The 23,772-nt window shown below is 48.7% G+C and overlaps 7 protein-coding genes across 7 annotated transcripts; 4 read left to right on the top strand and 3 right to left on the bottom strand.

The window, feature by feature from the left end:
* Positions 1–262: 262 nt before the first annotated feature.
* On the top strand, positions 263–2,409 carry I303_101902 (uncharacterized protein; the record flags this gene model as incomplete). Its single annotated transcript, XM_018405311.1, has 7 exons — positions 263–387; positions 473–536; positions 597–1,439; positions 1,504–1,755; positions 1,821–1,920; positions 1,979–2,102; positions 2,157–2,409. 7 exons carry the CDS (start codon positions 263–265, stop codon positions 2,407–2,409), a joined length of 1,761 nt encoding a protein of 586 aa, XP_018265592.1.
* A 123-nt stretch (positions 2,410–2,532) lies between these two features.
* I303_101901 (uncharacterized protein) lies at positions 2,533–5,872 on the top strand (the record flags this gene model as incomplete). Its single annotated transcript, XM_018405312.1, has 8 exons — positions 2,533–2,627; positions 2,687–2,800; positions 2,858–2,950; positions 3,013–3,120; positions 3,173–3,802; positions 3,854–3,995; positions 4,069–4,167; positions 4,247–5,872. The coding sequence occupies 8 exons, from the start codon at positions 2,533–2,535 to the stop codon at positions 5,870–5,872; spliced, it is 2,907 nt and encodes a 968-aa protein (XP_018265593.1).
* Positions 5,873–6,356: 484 nt separating this feature from the next.
* On the bottom strand, positions 6,357–7,413 carry I303_101900 (uncharacterized protein; the record flags this gene model as incomplete). The annotated part of the gene is made up of 5 exons (XM_018405313.1): positions 6,357–6,469; positions 6,629–6,689; positions 6,800–6,942; positions 7,015–7,209; positions 7,299–7,413. The coding sequence occupies 5 exons, from the start codon at positions 7,411–7,413 to the stop codon at positions 6,357–6,359; spliced, it is 627 nt and encodes a 208-aa protein (XP_018265594.1).
* A 1,332-nt stretch (positions 7,414–8,745) lies between these two features.
* Positions 8,746–10,237, top strand: I303_101899 (argininosuccinate synthase; the record flags this gene model as incomplete). Its single annotated transcript, XM_018405314.1, has 4 exons — positions 8,746–8,803; positions 8,890–8,969; positions 9,030–9,126; positions 9,186–10,237. 4 exons carry the CDS (start codon positions 8,746–8,748, stop codon positions 10,235–10,237), a joined length of 1,287 nt encoding a protein of 428 aa, XP_018265595.1.
* A 347-nt stretch (positions 10,238–10,584) lies between these two features.
* I303_101898 (uncharacterized protein) lies at positions 10,585–12,765 on the bottom strand (the record flags this gene model as incomplete). Its single annotated transcript, XM_018405315.1, has 5 exons — positions 10,585–10,734; positions 10,859–11,764; positions 11,864–11,917; positions 12,042–12,339; positions 12,560–12,765. 5 exons carry the CDS (start codon positions 12,763–12,765, stop codon positions 10,585–10,587), a joined length of 1,614 nt encoding a protein of 537 aa, XP_018265596.1.
* A 1,140-nt stretch (positions 12,766–13,905) lies between these two features.
* On the bottom strand, positions 13,906–16,626 carry I303_101897 (uncharacterized protein; the record flags this gene model as incomplete). The annotated part of the gene is made up of 4 exons (XM_065968436.1): positions 13,906–14,647; positions 14,711–15,856; positions 15,984–16,135; positions 16,195–16,626. The coding sequence occupies 4 exons, from the start codon at positions 16,624–16,626 to the stop codon at positions 13,906–13,908; spliced, it is 2,472 nt and encodes an 823-aa protein (XP_065824508.1).
* A 2,766-nt stretch (positions 16,627–19,392) lies between these two features.
* On the top strand, positions 19,393–21,806 carry I303_101896 (uncharacterized protein; the record flags this gene model as incomplete). The annotated part of the gene is made up of 9 exons (XM_018405317.1): positions 19,393–19,542; positions 19,628–19,757; positions 19,813–19,916; positions 20,010–20,378; positions 20,470–20,694; positions 20,775–20,860; positions 20,933–21,146; positions 21,250–21,529; positions 21,622–21,806. The coding sequence occupies 9 exons, from the start codon at positions 19,393–19,395 to the stop codon at positions 21,804–21,806; spliced, it is 1,743 nt and encodes a 580-aa protein (XP_018265598.1).
* Between the last annotated feature and the right edge of the window lie 1,966 nt (positions 21,807–23,772).

Here is a 23,772-nt window from a genome sequence, read left to right as displayed (position 1 = left end):
CAGACGATTGACGAGACCCGGTACACATGGTCTTCCAAGTATAGCTTCCCCCATGAGATCTCAAGGCAGTATATCTACACTTCAGTACACTCTGCCTTATAATTAATAGATCAATCAGGTGGACTGCATACGGATCGTGAGTAAGCTCTCATCTCTCAAAAGGTCTACTACAGTCGCTGAGGTGTCAGGCTGCCGAATAGGCATCTCCTTCTTTTGGGTCTCATCAGCCTTCTCTTTCTGGATTCGCTCTCGTTATGCCAACATGGAAGGTTACATCTCCAGAACGTTACCTGCAGGCCCGTCCAAACCAGGCACAGAGAATAGCCGCTCTGGACGCAAGAGTAGAGAGGTTGATCGTGTCATAGCGATTGATGCGGATTCTGAACCGTGAGTGTGTTCATCAGTGGCTCAATGAATCCTATTGCAGCCCTCTTCTATCTCAATATGGGTTCAAGCTGACATGATCCCTCAGTGACGAGCATTCCACCCCAAACCTCCCTCACGCCGACATGGATGCAGTGTGGAGAAGAAAAAACGTATGTGATGAGCGTTTCACGATTACTTTTGCCTCCTGCTGATGCTGCTACGGGTGACAGGAACAAACAGCGCAATTCAAGAAGGAAACGGCCAACGGCTCTCCATACCGGCTAGGAACAAATACGATCTCTGACAGCCGGACAAGGAAACAGAATATTAACACCTCGAGGAGGCAGTTGGATCACGTTACGAGTCAACCCTCGTCGGTTCAAGCGTCTTTTGGTCCCACTTCCAACGCCAAAGCAAGAGTAAAAATTGGTTCTCGAGCTATGAACCCTATCCATATTGGATATAACGATATCTCCACTCCCAACGATGCTGGCCCCTCCAGACAGTCTGAACTCTTACGATCGACCCCGCGGTCAAGCGAGCAGCGAAGACATCGGGTCAGAGATACCCTGGACAGCCAATCTGACTCTGATCATGGCGAGATCACGTATGAAAGAGGCAAAGCTCGAAGTCATTCCCCCGTAAAACCTGCTTCGATAGGACATTTGCAGCATCCCAGAGTAGATTACCCACTCCAATCGCATCGCCAGTCGTCATTCGCCTACGAGCTTCAGGAGCCCCCCGAACCGAATCCTCTAGTCAAAGGCAAGGGTAAAATGATGGACCACCGTGGGAGCAGTCCCATCAAGCCTCGCGGCAATGAATCGGATCTTCTACCTGACGAGGTCAAGGATCCTGACGGAGTTTTCGATAATGACTCAGACGTGCAAGTGGTCGAGACCGAGACACCTGCAAATGTGGTCGCAAGGTCTGAAAGGAGACAGAGAGAATCACCCGAGAAATGTCAAATCGATATGCTGCAACGTCAGATGGATAGGACGGATAATCCGAGAAAACCAAAGTTGCGTCAGATGAAGGACAAAGACGGGAATCTGCCGAAGGCACCAAACCCAGTGAGTCGACCGCATCGTATCGATGACATGCAGCCCCCGCTGACGGATTTCACACCAACATAAGCCACCAAAAACCAGAGCTACCCTCAAAGATAGAATAAGTCGTCCGAACGGGACTATCCCTTCGTCTGATATAGGTCGTCGCATTGTCCCGCAACCAACAGCGGACATCTCCTCGGCATGGTTATTCCAGGGTCAGAAACTCAAGGCGCAAAATGTGCTTGTCCAACAGCAGCGCCTGACTCTTTGTGCTCCGATCATTGGACAAGGCGGCAAATGGTGGGAAATCGGATTCAGCGAAATCGACGAAGTACAAGTGAGTTCACTGCATCATGGGAAGACTGTACCTTCGGCTCAACATCGACATGATGACCTGTATAGACATGCGATAGCGACGTGTGTCCTTTCCTCATGGTCGTCGTGCCCAAGATCAGCCCTGCAGCTAGAAAGGACTTGGAGCTGATGATTGAGGGTGAACCAAGTAAGTCCAATTGTGTCTAAATTCTGTTGAAGAGATAGCTCATCGCTTTGGTCCATAGTGGTGGACCTGGCTTTTGGCGGAACTGTGAATATAGTGTTCCAGCCCGGGGAAGCGGCTCGCAATCTCATTCAATCGCTCACGTCCGGACTGGACAAAGACCGTCTGAAGCTACAACACCTCGAGTGCGTGACAAATAGAAGAAGACTGATTTTCTGTGCTAATTGCGAGTCATGCAGCGAACATGGCTGTCTCGCCCTGCGAAACGCATGTGAAACCCCGGTCAGGGACACGCGCCTCCGTCAACGAGACGATAAACGTCGACGGGCGGCTGACGCAGCCGAGCAACGTAAAGAAGCCGAGGCAGCGAAAGGAAGAGGCAAAGCTCCTAGGAAGTCGACCACCAAAGAGACTGACGAGGAAGCTCCTCGACCGAAACCTAAGAAAAATAAATCTGCTGAGGATGCCTCGCAAAGCAAGCTCGATTTGTAAGTTATCATCGCGACTCTGGGAATCAATTACTTCGCAATCAGCTGAGACCGTTTCAGTCGCCCAGCTCCTAAAGAGCCCACTCGTACCAGCCAGAGAATCTCAGATTCTGGGCAGAAGCCCGCTATGTATGCCGAGTCGGAAGATGATGAAGCTCCAGCTGTGATCAGCAAGCCGAAGCCATCAGCATCTTCGCAATTCAAGGGTGACCGCAATGACGTGTGAGCTGGGTCCCGCCGAGTCATGACTCCTCAATACCAGCTCAATCTGTGATTTTTAGATTATTCCCGTTTCCCACCACTGGCCGAGCAGAGGTCACTATCACGGTTGGCGATGCCCAACGTATTGAGACCGGAGAGTTCTTGAATGACACTTTACTGGAATTTGGACTACGGTGAGAAGCTCAAGTTGTGTTTTGGCAGCGTTCAGTACTGACGACCAACTCGATCAGAAAAGTACTATATGAGCTTCAAGCTGAGACCCGAGCGACCACACATCTCTTCAACTCCTTCTTCTATGAGAGATTATCGGATAGGACGAAAAGGTCAGTCTGCATTTTTCGCACACTTATCAGGTCATTCAGCTGAAGGCATTCGTTCCTGGTAGACCTGAAAAAGGTCAAGAATATTGGCCAGGATACGAGTCCGTCCGAAAGTGGAGTAAGGGGATAAACATCTTCGAGAAGCAATTCATCGTTGTCCCTATCAATGAGCAGTGAGCCATTCAACACGATATATTACAGAATGAACGCTGACCCATCAATCAGCTTTCATTGGTACCTCGCGGTGATCGTCAACCCGGGAGGCATGCTGCGGTCCGAACATGGACAGGGAGCCTCTTCGTCTGCAGCCATCACTCAAGAAACGGTGGTCCAGGCTCTAGCTCAGGTTGATGCCGGAGACGCCTCAAGCGTTGATGAGCAATTATCGACACGGGAGCCTAGAATTTACGCGGACCTGGATGAGCTAGACAGTGAAAGGGAAGATGCCAAATCCAACAAAGATGCGACATCGCCTCCCTTATCCAGATCACCTCCCTTATTCGAGATTTCTACCGATCGTAGCAAGTCTAGCGTTGCGTTGGTCGTGGAACCCGGCGACGTCTCGATGGACCCGCTGGACTGTATAGGCGTCGATGAAGTGACTGTTTGCCAAGACTTCCCGGCCAAAGAGGCGTTGAGGGAAGTGTCTACAGGCGTCGAGAAAATGGATATCAATTCTGACAACGAGGACGAAGTGGATCTCGTAGGAGAAGGAGGCCCCATCGTGACACCAACCTTGACAGCTATGGCTCAACAGGAAAGGCTTATACAGGACGCTTCGTCAGGGAAACCTGTGGCCAGTACAACACAGGGGAGGAAGAGACCACCTGACGCCGAGATTGCTGGAAGTGATGAGTGAGTCGCTTTCACCCGACGTACCTGTGTTATCCACTGACCATTGCATAGCACGTGGATCATCACTTTCGATTCTCTTGGTGGACCTCATAAAACGGTTGGAACCCAACTAACAGCCTGGCTCCAATACGAAGCCAAGGATAAAATGAAAGTCGAGTGCGATCCGTCTGAAGTGCACTACTGGGAAGGCAAAGTGAGCGCTTCCGGTTTCCACCCCATTCCCGGCTTTCGTTCGAAGGGCGCATGAGCTGAATGGAGCCTGTCAGGTCCCGCAACAAGACAACTTCTACGACTGTGGTATCTTTGTCGTTCATTACGCCAAACAGTTGTTACAAAAGCCGCAAGAGATACTGAAATTTATACAAGTAAGTATCGTCCTCAAGCTGTAGTCATCGGTGCGAATTCTGAAGCATTGAATGCTAATGCAAGCGGACCCACTCACAGCGTCGATCTCCTTACAGTAATGATCACGACCGCGCAGACTGGCTTAAAGAGCAGAAGACACTTTGGAATGCCGAAGATACGATCAGTCTACGAACCACTTGGGAAGGTGAATTGCACAGTCTAGCAGAACAGTATCGTCGCTACAAGGCTTCTCAACCTCAATCACCGGCAGATGAGTCGCAGGACATGGACCAGGACGATGAGCACCCAATGCAGGACGTGGAGGAACGTCCAGCAATGGTCGCAGATTCTCAACCCGAATCGATCAGGCTCCTGCCTGGGGCTAATGGCTCTTCAGCGATACCGCAAGAAGATCATAGGTCTTTATCGATTCCTGGCGCGTTCCCTACACACTCCACTCACGAAGTGACTGCACAGCCTTCCGTCTGGACTCACAACGGAACGAGGCCTAAATGGTCTACCACACCTTCTGAAGATGGACGCAGAAGACGGAGAAGCTCGACCATGGATATGGACCCGAATATTAAACCGTCCAGACAGAGCAGTCCATTGTCACCTGCTCCTCCTCTAGATAATGTGCCGAGACGAAGTTTCGCTACCTCCCCTGTCAAAGCACACCATGTTTCGCCAAGTCTCAGGTCGATAGATGTTGGCGTGGTGCAGAAGCGGAAGAACGGATATGAGTCATCCAACGTGGAGATTGAGGGCCCAATCACTCGTCAGCGTGCCTCAAGCTCTCAATCTCCTGCCAAACCTCAACGAACTGCGCAAGGAAGGGAGAAAGCCCTGCGAGAGGTCGAACATCTGAGACCGAATAGAAGAATACTAGGTGAAAAAGAACTGCAGTCGGCAATGGAGATTGATGAACCCGCTTCTACCTCTTCATCTTGGACTAGCACAGCGGTTCAAGCGTTGGGACCGGAACCGTCTTCATCTGAAACAGAACCCTCTTTTCCCGTTTCTTACGCCAACGCGACGAGCCCATTTCTCGACTTGGGGAGGGGAGCACCTGGTTCGAGGTCTCACTTGGCATCTGATTCTCCGAATCAACAGCAATCCCGCGATATCTCGAGAAAACTTCCAGAATCTGTCGGGGGGGCTGATGGCCCACAGCCAATACAAGATAGTAAACACGATGTCTTCCACAGCATTACTGCCAACAGACCGGCTCATTCCTCTCCTTCCCAGATGACAGGTCGTCCACGACTCTCTATGGGGAGCGAACATTCTGCAAACCTCTCAGACGAAATGGAGGAGGAGGAAGAGCAGATTGAGCATCTACCGCCTTCCGCATCGAAGTCCAACGTCAAGTCTCGGTCTCGGGCCACGTTCGGTCAAGTCACGCCTAAGCCGACAGTGAAACATCAGTACGGGGCGACCTCTGCAGCCAAGAGGGCGAGAATGTCGACTGGGAATGCGCAAGCTGAATTGCCCGTAGCTAAGAGAGGTAAGACGGGCAATGAAAGGTTGAACGCGAACGCGATGCCGAACGCGAAATCCAGCGCGAACCCCAGCGCTAACGCCAGCGCCAAAGCGAAGAAGACGACGGGCAATTCAAATAAAGCCAAGGACAAGAGGAAAAGCGATATCAACGTCAATAAGGATGGGAATGGGACTTCCAGAGAAGAAGCTATCACGGTTGATTTGGATTCTGACTCTGATTGATCATTGATCATTGAGCATTGAGCATCAGTGATTAGGAATCGGGTATTGTACAGTATAATAGGTTATTGGATATATCGCTTTCCGCTTTTCAATTTGTGTGTGATTTGTGCACATCATCAGCATCAAGTGAATATGAAAATGAGTAGAACGTATGCAACGCCGCTGATGATGATGATGATGATGATGATGATGATGATCCTTCTTCTTATTCATGGGTAGGAATGTGCACTATGCATCTCCGTGATTATGACCAGAGTCGTATAGATATCCGATGGTAGAGTTATAGAAGTACAACAAGGATGAACGAGAGTGAGGATTGCAGAGTGGAATAAGCGAGAATAGCAAAGTCGTTGTGTGAGATCAAGTTTTACAGCAATGTTATTTGTTCGAGTGGAAGCTTCAACATGAAAGGTGCTGTGGCTGTGGGGCCATACGGTCATACGTCCATACGGTCGAAGGCTGAGTGCTTGGAGAGCTTAGAACCTCAGGCCAGATCGGGACCTTTACCCTTCTTCCCGTGATCTGCTAGATCCCACCATGCACGACTGATTTGATCCGAAGGTGGGGGCGAGAAGAATTGACATCGGGATTTGAAGGCTGTATGTTGGCGATAGAGAGCAGGAGCGAGAAAGACAAATTGAAAGAGTCAGCAATTGGTGCACAGATCCTTTATCTTTTTTACTTGGAGCCGATGCTTCGTTCTGGATTTCGATTATGGTTTGTCATTTTATTGATTGGAAAGCGAATGATACTGACCGTCCAGTGTCCGTTTCCGTATGATCGCTTCTATACTCTGTTCACTCTCCAATTGGTCGGCCTGAACACACATTCACCATTATGTTATCAATCAGCATCAGCTCAATACCTTCTATGACTGTCCCGGAGGGTTCAGTTGAGCTGAAGAACGAGATGACTGGATGGACATACAAGGACTTCTTCCTCTTTGATACCTCTTTCCCATCTCGGTGTACTTTTATTCGGATTCTGATCGATCTCGGTTTTATGGCTCAGACTATCGTTGACCGTCTCTGAACAGAAGGTTAAGAGGGTCTGACGATGTGCCCATCCAGCTGTTCAACCATATTCATCCCTCCACAGGTCAGCTGAGGCCTTCAACAAGAATTATGGGACAAGCAGCTGACCCATCATTTCTTGCCATAATTTCGCACACATCCCTTCCGATCCACTCATCTTGAGACTTGACGATGAGGAGGAAGAGGAAGAGGCAGAGGCAGAGGGGATAGACTGTAATCGATCTTGATCTCTCAATTGGGCTTGCGCTCGATTTAGACGAATGATAATCTGATCATCGAGTTTCCGGTATTGTCGTACAATGTCTGAGTGCATGTATACATCAATAAGCTTGACAGCTTCACAGGAGAAGACCTGTTAGACGTTTCGTGGTCGTCCGAATTTGTTGACTCACCTCGGAAGACAGATAGGTTGAAACATGTTTCCGCCGTCACTGTGACCTGCTTCGGCGGGGCGGCGGGAAAGGAATCGGTATACGCTGAAGCTGTTCCGAAGGGTGGTGCTGGCATCGTGTCTTCAACTTATATGCACGATCTCTCTTGTCTTTCGGCCTGCTCGATGTGTATGTATCTACGAGCGACTAAATGAGATGAAGTATTGAAACATATACTGTATTTCAGTCCGATCTCAGCGAATATGCCCGAGGAGAGATGGTCATGAGCGTGGTCTACCTCCACCGGCGAAAACAAGGATTCACACGCGCCACATTCGGAATCATACGGGATTATACGCTATCTATGGCTTCATTATCCCGACTCGCTTCGACTAAAATGATAAATTATCAACCAGGAATTAATTTTGCGACACGGTCACAAAGATACATAAATCATTCATCTTACATTCCTTCTTCTTCTCTTCTTTCTCTCCAGCTTATACATTCCAACAACTTTAGAATAGGTCCTTAAGGTGAGTGACTCTCTCCAACCTATCGCGAAGCCCATTTACTCTCCTTTCCCTTCCTACCTGTTGCTTCTACCAAGCAGCAACTCCCCCTTACCTTCGAAAAGATGACCTTCTATTCTCTCCCCGTCTAATCGACCATGGCGAATGAGTTAGGACCCTCCTTCGCGGGAGTGTGTCTGGATCCCCTTCTTCTGTTCTGCAGGAGACGGGCTATTGGCGCTTGCCAGCGCTTTTGTCTGATCTCACATCTCTCTATTCAACCCTTACCAAACAAGGCAGTCTACGAGAAGGCTTGTGCTGACTAGAGACTTTCCACCGGTCGAGTAGACTATTCTCCCTTCCGTTTTTCTTGTTCAATCTCTGTAAGTCTCGTTCTTCTTCCTTATCACTAGGTCCCCGTCTTCCTTCAACCACCATCACCATCCTTCTCTCCCCCCCTTCAATGATGAAATGTTTTTTAAAACCATACGCAGTTTCCACTGAACGCGTCCTCCTTTCGCGGGGAGTTTGTCCTTCTTCCCCTTGATCTCTTTCTACTACCACGACTGAGTTGCAGTTCCCCTTCGTTCCGAGTTGAACCTCTCGTTGAGCGTCGGGGAATTCCTCGACTGTGGGCTCGATCATACATGACTCAAGCCGAACGTCTCTCGGGATTATTAGGTTTGCAGTCTTTGGTCGTTGCAGTCGGTAGACCGAGATCGGGGGAAGTAGGCGATGCTAATTTGAAGTTTTTTCTTCCTTGGATGTCTGATTCTTTCTCACCTATGCCCGCATATCAACTCGGACAGAATAAATAACAGAATATAAGCTGACGTCTGGCTTCTTTCGTCTTCACCTTCTCTCTCTTCGGATTTACGCTGGATGTTGTGCTTTTATTCTCTCTTATTCTGTTTGTACCCATGATATGCAGCCTTATATAACTTTTGAAACATCCCAAAATGGTAGCTTCCGGTGAGAAGAAGGGCAAGGTCATCCTGGCTTACTCTGGTGGTCTTGGTGAGTCGCCTTCTCACCTTGCCCACCCTACCGCATACTTGAGCAAGTCTGCATGAGCTTATGTACGTGTCTGCATTACCATTTAGACACCTCTTGTATCCTTCTGTGGCTCATTGAGCAAGGCTATGAGGTCGTCGCCTACATGGCTGATGTCGGACAAGAGGAGGTAAGCTTGTTGCAGTTTTCCGTTGCTCGAAGAACGAGTCTCATATAAGCTGTCGCACAGGATTTCGAGGCTGCCCGAGCTAAGGCTCTCAAATGTGGTGCTGTTGGTTTCCACCTTGCTGACTTGAAGCGAGAATTCGTAGAAGAGCTCATCTACCGTAAGTCGTGCCTTTGAGACCTATCCGAACCATTCACTCACGTCTCGTTGCCGCACCAGCCGCTGTCCAATGTAACGCTATCTACGAGAACGTATACCTCCTCGGAACTTCCCTCGCTCGACCAGTCATCGCTCGGGGTATGATTGAAGCCGCTGTCAAGGAGAACTGTGACTATGTCTCTCACGGATGTACCGGAAAGGGTAACGATCAAGTCCGATTCGAACTTGCCTTCTACGGTCTCGCCCCTAACATCAAGGTCATTGCCCCATGGCGATTGCCTGAGTTCTACGAGCGATTCGCCGGCCGAACTGCTCTTCTCGATTACGCCGCCAAGAACGGTATCCCTGTCACCCAAACCGCCGCCAAGCCATGGTCCACCGACGAGAACCTCTTCCACATCTCTTACGAGGCTGGTATCCTTGAAGACCCCAACCAAACTCCTCCCGATGACATGTGGAAACTCACCGTCTCCCCTCAAAAAGCCCCCGAACAACCTGAGCAAGTTCACATTGAATTCGCCAAAGGTCTTCCCGTCACGGTAACCTTCCCAGCCGACAACAAGGTCGTCACTGACGCCGTCGACATCTTCCTTACTCTCAATGCCCTCGCCAGACGACACGGTGTCGGACGAATAGATATCGTTGAGAACCGATTCATCGGTGTCAAGTCTCGAGGTTGTTACGAATCCCCAGCTGCTACCATCCTCCGTGCCGCCCACATGGATCTTGAAGGTTTGACTTTGGACCGAAACGTCCGAGCTCTCCGAGATCAATTCATCACCACTCAACTTTCCCAAATCCTTTATAACGGTTTCTTCTTCTCCCCCGAACGAGAATTCGTCACTGCCGCCATCCCCGCTTCCCAGAAGACCGTCAACGGTTTAGTGCGATTGAAATTGTACAAAGGAAACGTCATTGTTGAGGGACGAGATGCAGATGAGGGTCTTTACGACGCCAAATTCTCCTCGATGGACGAGATGGGTGGTTTCGAGCCCACCGCTACCTCCGGATTCATCGAGATCTCATCTATCCGAATCAAGGCTTGGGGACGACAGAACCTCAAGCGAGGTCAAGGTGGTGTCTCACCTCAAGACGTCTACCACCGAGAGTAGGCGGACGTGCGACATCTACCTTGCGATAGCGTACAGAGATACATAAAGGATCTCGATTGGAGCGAGAGAAGGGTTATTTTCTAGTTAGACAATATAGTTGTTTGGGGTTCATGCTCATATTTTTGGTCGAATTTGTATATAGAATAAAGCGATAGTCATGCATAAACTAATACATCATGACATATCCTCTTGACAACCATGTCGCGATCACTAAGAGTGTTTGAGTGCCTTACAGTCTGGAATATACAGTGCATATCGCTTCTCTCAAGAAAACATTCGGCCAGCGACATGGGATGCATGGCATAGCATACGAAGTCCAAGTAATGCAAAGTAACCCAGAGCTAATGTTACAACAATTCGCCTTGAGAAAATGTTACTCCGTCTATTCCTTTCGTATGATCCCAAACCAGCTTTCCACCAAGGAACGTCTTCTCCACTAATCCTTTCAACGTCTTGCCTATGTATGGGGACATCTTATTCTTGAACAAGAGCGAGTCCTATCCACGGCTCTTGATCAGCTATCATGCCCTCATATCTGATCCTCTTTCGGATTGCAACACCTAGGCCCGTTCAAAGCGTGCAGGTGCAGATGCAGATGCGCATGCAAGGTAAATCACTCACCGAGGTAACAGTCCATTCTGCCTTTGGATCAAAGATCACCCAATCCGCCTTATAACCGACCTTGAGTGCACCCTTATTGGCCAGATTCACCTGTTTGGCTTGGCTGGCACTTAACCAATCAACAAGTCTGCCCAGACTTATTCTCTCCTTGTCCTTGTCTTCGTCCTTATCCTTATCCTTGGCCTTAGATCTATCGGTATGAATGACGCTCGGACCAAGTTGGGTGTATAACAAGCTAAGACCTAATCCCAAAGATGATACCCCACCCCACGATTCGAGGAAATCCCCCTTTTTGAGTTCTGGGACACAAGGCGAATGATCCGAAACTACATAATCTATATCCCCATCCAGCAGACCTCTTATCAATTTCTGGCGATTCGACTCGTCACGAATGGGCGGACAACATTTATATTCCGTTGAAAAATCACTGGCGATTTCCTCGGAGGACAAACAGAGATAATGAAAACAAGTTTCAACCGTCAAATTTCTAATCCCCAAACCCCCGGCCAGAGGGGATGAGCGAGCGTTGCGGATCAGAGGGATAGCGGAGGCAGCTGATAAATGTACGATGTGGAATCGCAAGTCCGGATACAACTTGGCGAATTTCAGGATGAGATGAAGGGCGGTCAATTCGAATGACTCGGGACGAGATTCTAGGAATTCTGAATATGAGGCTGATGCTGATGCTGATGATGAGGCTGATGCTGAGGCTGAGGTTATAGCGGATGAGATAGATGGCTGAGTTTGAGGCTCTGCGTGATTGTGATCGAGCTTGTGGTTATGGCTGTGTCCATTGACCTTAGGTGTGATCTTGCTTTCGCTTTCGCTTTCACTTCCCCCAGAACCTGGACAACATGATCCCGAAGCGTCGAGTTCGGCATGAAAGAGGATCAAGGCGTTTGTGCCCTACACAAGTCAACGTGTGACATCAGCGCTAGTACGATATCGCATTGATGTTCCTGACGACAATGTCGCTTGACCGGTCCATCCAATTAGCTGACTCACCTTCAAAGCTTCGCAAGCTTGCAATAAATCGTCTTCATCTACACAAGGGAATTCCTGTGCCACGATGATGAGATCAGCACTTGAACCACCTGACGCGATATCTCAACTGCTGGCTTCTGATATGCTCTGCTCGCCTTGAGTGTGGTATCAGTGGATGTGGATGACCTCGCTGACTCACGTCTACCCCCGACTCAATCAAGAAACACTTAAAACCCCTCACGCCCTCTTTCAACATACCCACCAACTCCCCCTGATTACCAGGTATGATGCCTCCCCAGAACCCCAGGTCCGAGTTCACTCCTACGCGTCTTGCTTCTTCCTGTTTGACACGCAGACCCTCGACGGTGGTTGTTGGTGGGATGGAGTTCAAGGGCATATCTATCAGAGTGGTTACTCCGCCAGAGATAGCGGCTAGGGAACCGGTTTGGAAGCCTTCCCATTCGGTTCGGCCAGGTTGATTTAGGTGAACGTGGGTGCTATCAATCAGATAAATCCGACCGAGCGAAGCGGTGGTTATCAGCTTGATCCGTTTATGTTGACGCGAGTAAGTCCAATCTTGTAGTGCAGGGGCAGAAGAATAGCGAAGGCAAGATAGAGACCGTAACCTAGTGCAGATCCAGACAGACAGAAAGAATGAAGCAGAGGTGCCTGCTGCCCCTGACTCGGACCGAGAAGATTCTTAAGGATTCGACTCACTCAACCAGACCGGGTAATACCACCTTCCCATCTTCCACCCTTATGACCTCAACTCCTTCTTGCGTAGGAGGAGGTACGATACCATCTTGAACAGAAATAATCGTCCCTGATTCAAGATCGATCTCAATCGTAGCCGCCCGAGGATGGTCTTCGCCAGGTAAAAGAGCTTGAAACGCCAGGATCACTTGTCGGCGGGGTATCGTCATCTTCGATTACTTTCCGCCTGGTCGAAGTGTGAAATCAGGCCGAGGGGACGAAGGTTTTAGCAAAGACAGAATAGAACAGACCAGAACAGCACACGACAGGGGAGAGGATAAGTCAAGAAGAGCCGAAACCGACCCAATATATACAGATAAAGCCACAGTAGATAGTAGAGCACTCAAACACCCAAACAAGCAAAGCACAAAGTACAAAGCACAATAATAATCTCAACACGACGTGAACATGCTTTACAATCGTTAGTAGACACTGCAAAAAGGGTAAAATAACAAAATACATTTTGGATTGGATTGTAGCCCTAGGCCTATCTAAATCGGAGGGCTTATCAACAAATCATATTAACCGAACAGATAAGGAATCCATGAAAATGTGAATATGAATTTTGGATTTTGATTTGATCGGGAGTAGATCAGATCAGATCCCTTTCAGGCACATCATTCGGTTCGTCCGTGTCTATATCTATATCTGTGTCTGTTTCTGGGAAATGTGGGTCCGAGCGTGTTATCTACAGTACAACAAGTCCTTTGGGCGTGTACCCAATAATAGAGTAGGTTACGCCTCGTGTGTAGTGCATGCATGCTATCAATGTGTCGTCCGCACCACAGTAGTAGTGTGAAGAGAAAGGGCAGTCGACCCTTAGCTGGGTTGGGTCAGCCGGCATACGGTAGACGAGGGATAATCGATATACTATAATGATATCAATACTTCATCTCTATATACAGATACATGTACATTTATATGTGCATTTACAGATCATTAGATAGTAAGATCGAACCAGAACCAGAATCAACATTTAGATGAATATACACATATTGTACAGGGCCCTTCGATGGAAGGAAGTAGATAAGATCACTCGAAGAATACCCAAAAAAGAGCTGGCTTTCGCATCGTCCAGGTCCGAGGCGGATTGAGATGATTTATTGATTGATTGATCGGATCAGACTACACTAACCAAACCCCCTTTACTGACTTTTCACCTGATCATCAACCGTTGCCCAAGCAATTGTCCGCCAGTCCACCTTCAGTGTCAGACTGCATTGTCCATAAACCCCCACCCCGTCCCTATATATGCCCAAGTGTCCACAAACCCCACATACACACAATCACCCGCATTCAGCCGAGTAAGTCTAGACCAAGATGTCCACCGTCTCGCCATTTAACCCTTCCAAAAAGCTAAAATCGTCTTTGCCTTCATTCGACAGTGCGTTCTGTCTTTGCCCTTGCCCTTGCGCCTGTCCTTGTCCCTGTCCGGCTTGCTGATGTGCGGAGTTGCTCATAGGTATACTTGTAGAATGATTCAGGGTTGCCCCACCTGATGGTTGAGCAGATGCAGGCTGTTGATATCCCTCAAAAAGCCCATTCGGCTGACCAATCATCTGTTGAGCGTATTCCGGTGGGGCGGACGAATGATCCGAGTAAGGGGATACCGACGAGTTCGAATGCGAATGCGCTTGGCCATGAGGTAAAATCGTGTTGTTACTACCGCTATCGTTGGCGCTTAGATTGGAGGGAGGGAATTGCTGCAAGGAAATCGATCGGACCGGTTGATGATGAGCACCTGTCGAGGCGTTCTGTTGGAAATTTAAACTTCCGTGGGATTGCGACTGACCAAATAGATGATGATCAGTCGGGGAGACACCGCCACTGGACGATGAAGGCATAGACGACATGGAAATGGGTGACGGATCCAAATCGGCAGATGTCAATCCCATTTTATTCGTAGACAGCTGGTTCGCCTCGAAAGTGGACGTGGACCCAGAGCCTTGCGGAAGGTAGTTGTCGGGTGTGAAATGGGTTCCCAATGGCGACGGTCGGATTTGCGTGTTGTTCAGACCCATTATTCCGATTTGGTGCAGCAGATCCGCGGGTCTAGAGGAAATTTGGAGATCAGCTGGGGAATTGAATGGCACGCATGGATTCTGCCGGACTCACGCTGATGACCTCCTAGCATCAGGATCAAATCCATCAGGACCTTCCTGTCCTTGGGGTTGGCCATTCGGTAAAACTCCTAATCCAGAATTTGACTCTTGAGCCAACCATTCTCCTAGGCTTGTGTCCTCTAAATCCGTACCATTGCCATTATCAGTCGCGTAAGTTCCGATTGACGCGATAGAGCCCATTCTACCTCGTTGTTGGAAAGCGAGGAACAATTGTTGTTGCCTTGCAGCTTCGGCCTCGTCCAAAATCGGTACTTGATTGAGGTGCTGCACGCCCTGGCCTTGGAGTTGCTGATGCCCCTCGGTGCCGAATGAGAAAGCAGGATTGGGCAACGGAGAATTTGGGGAGAACGGTATGGATTGATCGTAACCGGCGGACTGATTGGCAGGTGAGAAACTTGAAGTTGACATCCCATTCGACAGGTCATATGCGCTGCTTGAGGGCGTAAGGAATGCGCCTGTATAGTCTATGCCGTCCAAGTCGAATGACAGCTGTTGTTGTGCTTGCGTTCCATCGGCGCCGACGTGGTGAGAATCGTCATCCTTGATCGTGCTCAATTCTCTTGGGAGTCCAACTTGATGCTGATTGGTAATCACTCTGGGAGGCGTGAACGGTCCACTAGATATCAATTGGGCTGCTCCCGGCATACTTGCTCGTCTGGTGTTGTTCCTCATGGCGGTGAGGTGTAAAGCAGAAGGCATCACTCTGACTACGGGCGAGATCTTCGGACTGGGACCTGGTCCATTCACATTCGGTCCGCCGTTCGGTCCAGCGGTGATGGGTGTCGGGTACGGTATACTCTGTCTTCTAGCAGCGAAAGCTTGGCCCATCAACGGTGATCTTTGCGGAGACACGAATCCTGGTGGTCGCAATCCCCTGTTGAGGCCATTCGCAGCTGCTGCAGCTCGTTTCGCAACAAACATCTCAATCTTAGCTGCTTCTCCGTTGGCCAATGATGCTCGTCTAGCCATAGGTGGCGGGCCCATCGGCGGCCCCATGGGCGTGATCAACGTAGGTCTAGGGACGCGCTGTTGCGGTTGCGGTTGCTGTTGACTTGGTGATGATTTTTCAGGAGTCTTTTCTTCTTCTTCATTGTCTCCTTTTTCATCTTTCTTTGCCAATCCTTTCATTTTGGCTCGTCTAGCGTTGCCAAAGGTTGCAAAGTCAGCTGATGGGCATCTCGAAGAAGGATCAAAGGAGATCGATCTCGATAGGCTGTCACGGCGATCACAATCGAGACGCATCGCCATTTGAAGTAAAAACGCACCGATTTTGAAACCAAACCTGAACATTCCTTTTAGTCATCCCTAATTGGGCCGCGAGATGTTCCCTCAAAGCATTGTCGGGCTTGGGGTTGATGTCATACCAGTACTCCAAGATCTTGAGCTGATCCGGCGTTGTCCTTCGACGATGTTTGACCTGAAATGGGCATTAGCACTCAGCGCTTTTGCGGAGGAAGTAGCGAGACTGAAAATCACTTCAAGATTGCTGTAGACCATTTCTTGGCCTTCATGAGGCATACCTCCGTCTGTCCATTCGTCCATATATGGCGGATTCTGAGGTATGGAGCCGAAATGGAAATTTGGCACTACTGCTGCTCCGCCATTCACCTCCATACCTGGATAGGCGAATCCAGGTTGAATGTGTGGGATTATCCCAGATGTCGTGTACTGAGGCATGTATTGCTGTTGCGGTATGTGTTGGATTTGCTCCATCTGCGGTGGGAAGCCTGTGGGCATATGGCCGTTCACAGGATAAAATGGGGTCTGAGGTGGTGGACCCTGTAGATGCGCTGGTACACCTTGTGCCGGTGGTCTGGCATAATTGCTTGGTCCAGCTTGTGCTTGCGACTGATCGATGAATACCTCATTGGGGTTCGGTATATAACCGTGAGGAAGTGGGACAGACATTTTGATAGAAAGCAGATCTCGTTATGTAGACTATTGCAATGATCTTGTAAGCTCATGATCACGTGTAAGGATCACGAGACGACTAGAATCGTTGATAGTATGTTGACCGGACAAGGAAATCGATGGAGTCAGTCGGCTGGATAAGGGCGGATCTTGAGCTCCCTCCTGATTACGATCCCGCTCTTTCGCCTCTTTATAGCTTCTCCGTCACGACAAATGACTGATGGTAGTCGCACGCCATTGTCATGACACGACTGTCCCGCCTTGTTCGACCTGCAGAAACACCTTTGGAGAAGCAGAGGAACGGTTCTTTTCGACTCACGACAAGCAGATGAGAAAGGATCACTCCCTAAAGACCGATACGTCTAGATGAAGCCCTTTCTGCTTCCTATGCCTTTCTTTTTCCAACTTAAAAACTTTCGATGTCCGAAGGCGAGGATCGACAGCGATGACGTCTCGGATGAGAAAGGACTCTTCGATGGGACTCGGTCGGCCAGCGGGGTATACAAAGGAGATTTGTCAAGAAAACCGATGAGGATGATTAGCTGTTCTAGAGAATACTGTCGATTAGATTTACTGGTCTCGTGGATATCCAGGTCGGATCAGATCAATCGATCGAAATTTGTTTATACAGGGCGAATGATCCTATGACGATGATGTCAGATAAGCTTTCGACTGTGCTCGATGGCAGCTAGCAACATTTGACCGGCGGTATATGGTTGACTAGCGTATGGTGTGATACAGTAGTCTGCTAAGGAGAAGGGAAACAAGTGAGGGAGAAAGGAAAAGAAGCTGGAAGCGAATAACGAATAACAAATAGACCCATTCTATTCCGTGTCAAAGGCACTCTCTCTCTCTCTCTCACCAAAACTCACGTTTGTTGCCATTCATTCATTCACTGCTGGATCATGCTTCGACCTCGTGCTAGGTGTATGTGTATGTCGGTGTCTTTTGCTGTATCCCTCTGGATGACGATCAGGAAATCACACTTTTCTCTGCTTGGCCCTTGAACTGTAAGGCAACACTGGTCTCAACAGGTAATTAGGCGACGATCCAAGCTTTTGTACTCCTGTGCTGATAGGTGTCTGTGATGTCCGAAAGTCCGAAAGATCAATTTTATTCTGATCACGACGATCACAAAGTTGCTTCTTCTCTTAACGCGTCGTACGATCGAAACGAAACCGAATCTTCTGATTCTTCCTCTATCTATTTCGAAGAGAGTGTTATAAATGATATGTCGATGTTGAAAGGCTGTGGGTTGAATGATATGAGGGATGGGTTGTGGGAATGAACGAGTTGACGGGTATGACTGTTATATTTTGTTTTCGATTTGAGTTTGATGATGAATTGGTACAGGGAGGAAGGAACCGTTTTAGAAGGGCGCTAAGAACCGACTTCTATTGGTTCGCGTGTTACGAGTCAGGTTGAACGTCGGCAAGCTTGCTGAAGTGGTCGATGAGCATCAGACAAGAGATGACTGCTACTACTACTATGCCTGCTAGCTGTAGAAGAGGAATGAAATGAGGGGGTTTTAGAAGGGAGAAGGGGAAAAAGTGAGTTAAGGGTAAAAGGGAATCAGGTAAGGTAGAACAGGCTTTTCCGATTTGTTCTAGCCTGTCTGCCTGTCTGCGTAACAGACTTAAGGGAATCACGAGTTTAAACTGATCTGCGCTTCTGCTCTCTTTCTCTCTCTCCCTCCCATGGACCTTGTTGTCCTGTCTCGCTGCACCGTAAGTAGTACATACCATACCGTAGCGTACCGAACTATACATCTCTACCTATACATAAGATCGCCGTTGCATAATAATTTGGACGTGTGCAGAAGCATGTGTATCTTGATAACGCTACTCTATCCACCGCCTCCTCTTGATCCGGATACAAAAATTGGATGTATATAGACGTACAAAGGCAAACGGTAAGAAGGAACGGGAATACGGTACCTCAAACTAAAAATTCCCACTACCAGCACTAAAAATTATCTGGTCACTAAACTGCATCTTTCATCGTATCATCGTGTCAGCCTTCCTACTACTGCTGCTGCTGCCAAAAACATCCGTGACATCCCTTCCTCAGGGTTCTGGCTATCTTCAACAAAACTTCCCGATTAGGTAATATTTCCCGTTTTGCCGTTTGGCATTCGCCATTTCCCAACTACCGCGTGGGTGTTACGGTCTCTTGCCTTTCACGAAAAAAGAGAGAATGGAAAACCTGTCAGACCGGGCTGCTGTCCTAGTAGCTCGGTATTCATGCCATCTAATTATTTACAGGTACTAGAGCGTAGCTGGACGGACATGTGGGTGTTCATGCTCGAGTAGCCGGTACCTGTCATGCGTAATCAGTGAACATGTGAACATTCCGGGATGTTCAAACCTATCTTCTCGCCGCGCCAAAGGTCATCTGGTGCGCGCAAGTGTCATCGGCTCTAGAGAGCGATGCAGTGCAGAGTGTGGAGAGCATCACGTATGTGCAGATGATTGGCGTTGCCAGTGGCTTATGCGGGAAGATGCATGACATACATGAGGATGAGGTAGCTATCTCCCCGCGACCCGGTGAGGTCTCTTTAGCGCCTAACCGGCTTTGGTTTGTCGCGAGCCTAGCTCATTCTGTCCGGCATGGAGCTCCGAGGACAGCCACGTGTCGAAGAGAGCGAAATGTCGGAAATGTCGAAATGTTCGATGGACTACTGATCTTCTGGCTATTGTTGAATTTAATGCATCTACAGAAACATAGATTGCTAGAATTCGTTTGGAGGACAGCGGAGTCATCATGGATCCGAACGCTGAAGATCGACCTCCTACGGTCAAAGTAGTCGAGGTTGACGTTGAAGCGAGGTCTGCAACTGCACCGAGCCCAAATGAGGATGGGTCATCTAGGTCGAGTAATATCAGTCCGAATTCTGAATCGATACCTGCAGCAGTGAGTACGCTCTCGCTGTCTCGATACTTGGCCCAAAAACATGGGTTGAAGCGATTAATTATTGGTCCGCTTGCATCATCTTCAGAATGGCAACGATTCAGCTGCGCCCATCGAGCCTTTCTCGGCGAGCTCGATATTCCGGACCGCTTTAGGGCAACAATCTGTAACCCCTCCTGCGTCCTCGAGCAGACCCTTCATACCACCCCAATCAGCTGGTCAGTCAACTCATACTCTCTGATCTCACATCCTTTGGCTGATACACATACGCAGCCTCAGATGATGACCCGGAGAAAACCCGTCAATTGCACGAAGAAGAATTTCAACGGCGCTTGAAAGGGGAGTATGAACAAGCTCAACGGCGTGTCGGAGATGTTGTGAGTGTACATTCAGATATTACGCTCGAGATGAATCATTACCCATCGCTTTCACCAGCTGAGGGCGCATCTAACCTGGTGAATGCCTTTCAGGTTTCAGAAAACATGAATCGGCCTCTACGTCTAACATCCATTCGACTCGCTCCTCCCCCCAAGACCACTAGACCAGGATTCCTCAATTCCCTCTTATCGCCCTTCATCTCATCTAGTTCCAGTAAACCATCCTTCTTGAATCCAGCCCCACCAGCACCGACTAACCTGCACGAGATCCTCCTATCTACCAAATCGCTGATTGCTCACCTGAACGAATTCGGCATATACGATATGGACAGAGTCGGGGTCCGCTTCGAGCCGAAACGCGGAGGCGACGCAGACGAAGTTGAGATGGTCCTTAGACTGAGGGAAAAGGGGAGATTGTTTCTGAAAGCTGGTACGGAAGTTGGGGGAGGGGAAGGTGGAGGTGTGAGTCTGGGTATAGAACCTACTCACCCGAAGCGGAATTCAGACAGGAAGAAAAGAAAAGCATGCTGATCCGGCAGATCTGACTTCCCAGAACGTGACAGCCAGAATACGGAATGTTTTTGGAGGAGCGGAATCTTTAGAAGGAAATGCATCGATAGGGACGAAAACCAAATCAGCCTATCAGGTATCACTTTCGACTCCCCTCTTCGCCTCGCCTCTCCTTTCATTCGCGCTGTCCGGGTTCTCGTTGGACAGGGATAATAGTGCGTTTGCAAGTCATCGAGAGAGGACGCAAGGAGCCAGAGCGAAACTTAGCGTAAGCCACCTTCATTCATCCCTGTTGGGCATCTACACTAATATGAATATGGCACACCCGCTGATAAACTTCACAACCAGGCTATATTGCCTTGGGGTACCCACGATTTGCAATATGAATTAGTCAATCGAGCGATAGATCATCTGACACCCAACGCTTCCGTCTCGTGAGTATCATATGCGCGCTCCCATATCAATCTGGCTATTCATTATTGACAACACGAGAACACTGCGTCCAGAATAAGAGAATTGGCTGTACCGTCTACGAAATCCTCTATCTCTCACACGTGGACGTCTGATACTCGAGATGACCTGTGGATGGGCACCAAAGGACGACTCCTCAAGCTGACGCATGAATACGCTGGATTACCTGGATCGTCAGCCAAAGCTCACTTCTTCAAATCCACCACAATGTCCCAACTGAGCCGAGCTCTGTATCCCGGTTCTAGTATAGTAAGTCCATCGGTGGGGTCCTCCTATCTGCTAGCGTGCGTAACAATTTGCAACTGTAGCTGATCTCTTCTCTGATTTCTTGTGACTTTGTCGGCATATTTAGCATTATTCGATATCATCTCTGACGACGCTTCTCATGCCGATGTTCTCACCGTCCCTCGGGCCGACCTGCTTAGCAGATAGAACGTACCTCGGTGGACCAAATTCAGTGAGGGGATGGTCGGTCGGAGGACTAGGTCGCAGAGACGGGCCTGATTCCCTAGGAGGCGATCTGAGTTGGGCTATGGGTTTATCTGTATTGGCCCCGATACCGAAGAAAGAACATTGGCCTTTGAAATTACATGGATTCATCAACGGGGGCAAAGTTGTTGCTTATGATCGAGGTCAGTGCGAGTTTCCTCTGACAAACAGCCGTTGCGGTAGCCTCGTCATGATCTGGTCCAAGCTAAACTGATATGAGATACTATTCAACTAGCCCGCTCGTTCACGGATAATCTCACAAAACTGTATAGATCGCCCAACCTCTCGGTCGGAGTTGGGCTGATGTATAGATTGGAACCCATCAGAATAGAGCTCAACTTCTCGATGCCTCTGATAGGGCGCAAAGGCGAGAAGACTTCGCGAGGATTAGGTGTAGGAGTCGGTATAGAGTTCTTATAGACCCACACTGATATAATACAAACACTTCGGTGATCCATTGTGCTGGAATCGGAAATGAAGTCGGGTGATCGGACATAATGCATATCACAGGCGTCACGCATCAATTCAACGGTCTTCACTTCACTTCGTTTCGCTTCACTGATATCCAGGACTCCTCGTCCGCTGCGACCCGTTCGAGTAGATAGGCCATCGCTAACGCAATTGCCTCAGCTTAGTGATGTGCTTGTAGAGCGTATCTCCGCACTCGGTTGTAAGGCATATAACCGGTCCCCCAATCGTCTTGGCTGGCTTACTGCAGCTGATGATACCCTATCAGCGGAGATATCCATCCATCTTCTCGTTCTACCATATATACAGGAGTATAGAAACGGGGATCTATCTATGACGATTACAATTGAAGATTACGGGCTAAACTAATCTTAGCGCGAAAACTGTAAATTTGTGTCACCAATCTCTTGGGTTTGGGAATGAGGTGAAATTGTAATGATGCCATAATGGATAAAACCAAGCTCTCGGCATTCGGTATTCAAAGGCATACAAAACTTGAAGAACCCCATATATCCAAGTTGTATACAAGAATGACGAAAGAGGGTTCTGAATTCCTTTAGATTCCAAAGATCCACCGTTCTTCGTACCTTCATACCTTCACACCCGTAGATGCTACGCACTTACCCGCTTAAGCATGGTTGACGGGGCCCGCCTTCTACTACTAAACACACGAACGGTACACGCACATCTTTCGTGCCTACTGAAGCTCCTACGAAGCCTGAAAGGTACGATAAGGACACAAGGTAGGTATATCCGCTCAGCGAGCAAGACTCGACAAATTATGAGGGCAGACCTCACATCGCTTGCCTCGCTCAGCTGTGTACGCGTTCTTGGATTTCTTGGATTTTTGGGCAAGCGATTAGCGGGATTCGGTCCGCAGATCAAGTCGATTCGTTGGGGCAATCAATCGATCCGACTGAGTTGAGGTTTGTCCCGTCGTATGGCCTTGCCTTATCTTGCATCGTGATCGAACATGGAGAATGGAGAAATTATGGAGTTCTTCTGGAAATTCTGACATCACTTCACAATGAAAAGCAAGATGGGTCTGCACAATTCCAGAAACAGAAAAGAAAGTTACTCAGTGAAGAGAAGCACAATGAGATCTGAGATCTGAGAAATAACGATATTCATCTCGTAAAGCGCCACTTTTAACTTTGCCTTCTGACAGGGAGGAAAGGAGGGTCACGGAGGTGGGTAGGGAGGTTAAATTTGATCCCGTGTTCTTTTAAGCGGATAAATAAAAAGCATAAAAATCAACGATTAACAGGGGGCGTGATCATATCCAAAAACCCACCGAACACCACGAAACACAGAACAAACCAACTTGCGCTCTCTTATCGTCCATGCGACCCCCCTAAAAGAAGACCACCGACTGCAAGCAAATATTACGAGAGTGTGAACACAACCCCGGGAACTCTTTTCCAGGCTGCCTGGCCTCCTTCTCAACCGTCTTGTGCCGACCTGTCCATTTGGAATGGATGGCAATTCCACAACACAACAAACACGTCTTGAAAAATAAAAGAGGACAGGACCGGAAATCACGAATTGATCATCAACGTCAACGTAACACGTAAAGATATCGATCGATCACATCATAAGTTTTTCATGCTAAGTTGAGTTGATCGCCTGTATCGCTGCTCGTTCACGTGTGAGTCTAGTCTCCTGTCTGGTCTGAACTATTCTCCCGAGGGCTCCGGTGTAGACCGAATCCGAAAAATATCTTCCCCAATGCCATCGACGAGAAAGATCTCCTTCCCGTTTTTTCTAGACATGATCAACAGACATAGGACAAACGCTGATCGTGCAATCCAACTTTTCACTATCCTTCAATGCTCCGACTGCTTTCTGTGATATGTACATAAACGAACCCTTGGACAACAACTGACTTTTCATTCTCTCAAATTCACCTTTATAATTA

The sequence above is a fragment of the Kwoniella dejecticola genome, chromosome 2 (assembly GCF_000512565.2).
Source record: "Kwoniella dejecticola CBS 10117 chromosome 2, complete sequence".
Lineage (NCBI taxonomy): Eukaryota > Fungi > Basidiomycota > Tremellomycetes > Tremellales > Cryptococcaceae > Kwoniella > Kwoniella dejecticola.
The sequence above is the reverse complement of the archived record's forward strand: the minus strand, read 5'-3'. Positions and strand labels throughout refer to the sequence as shown.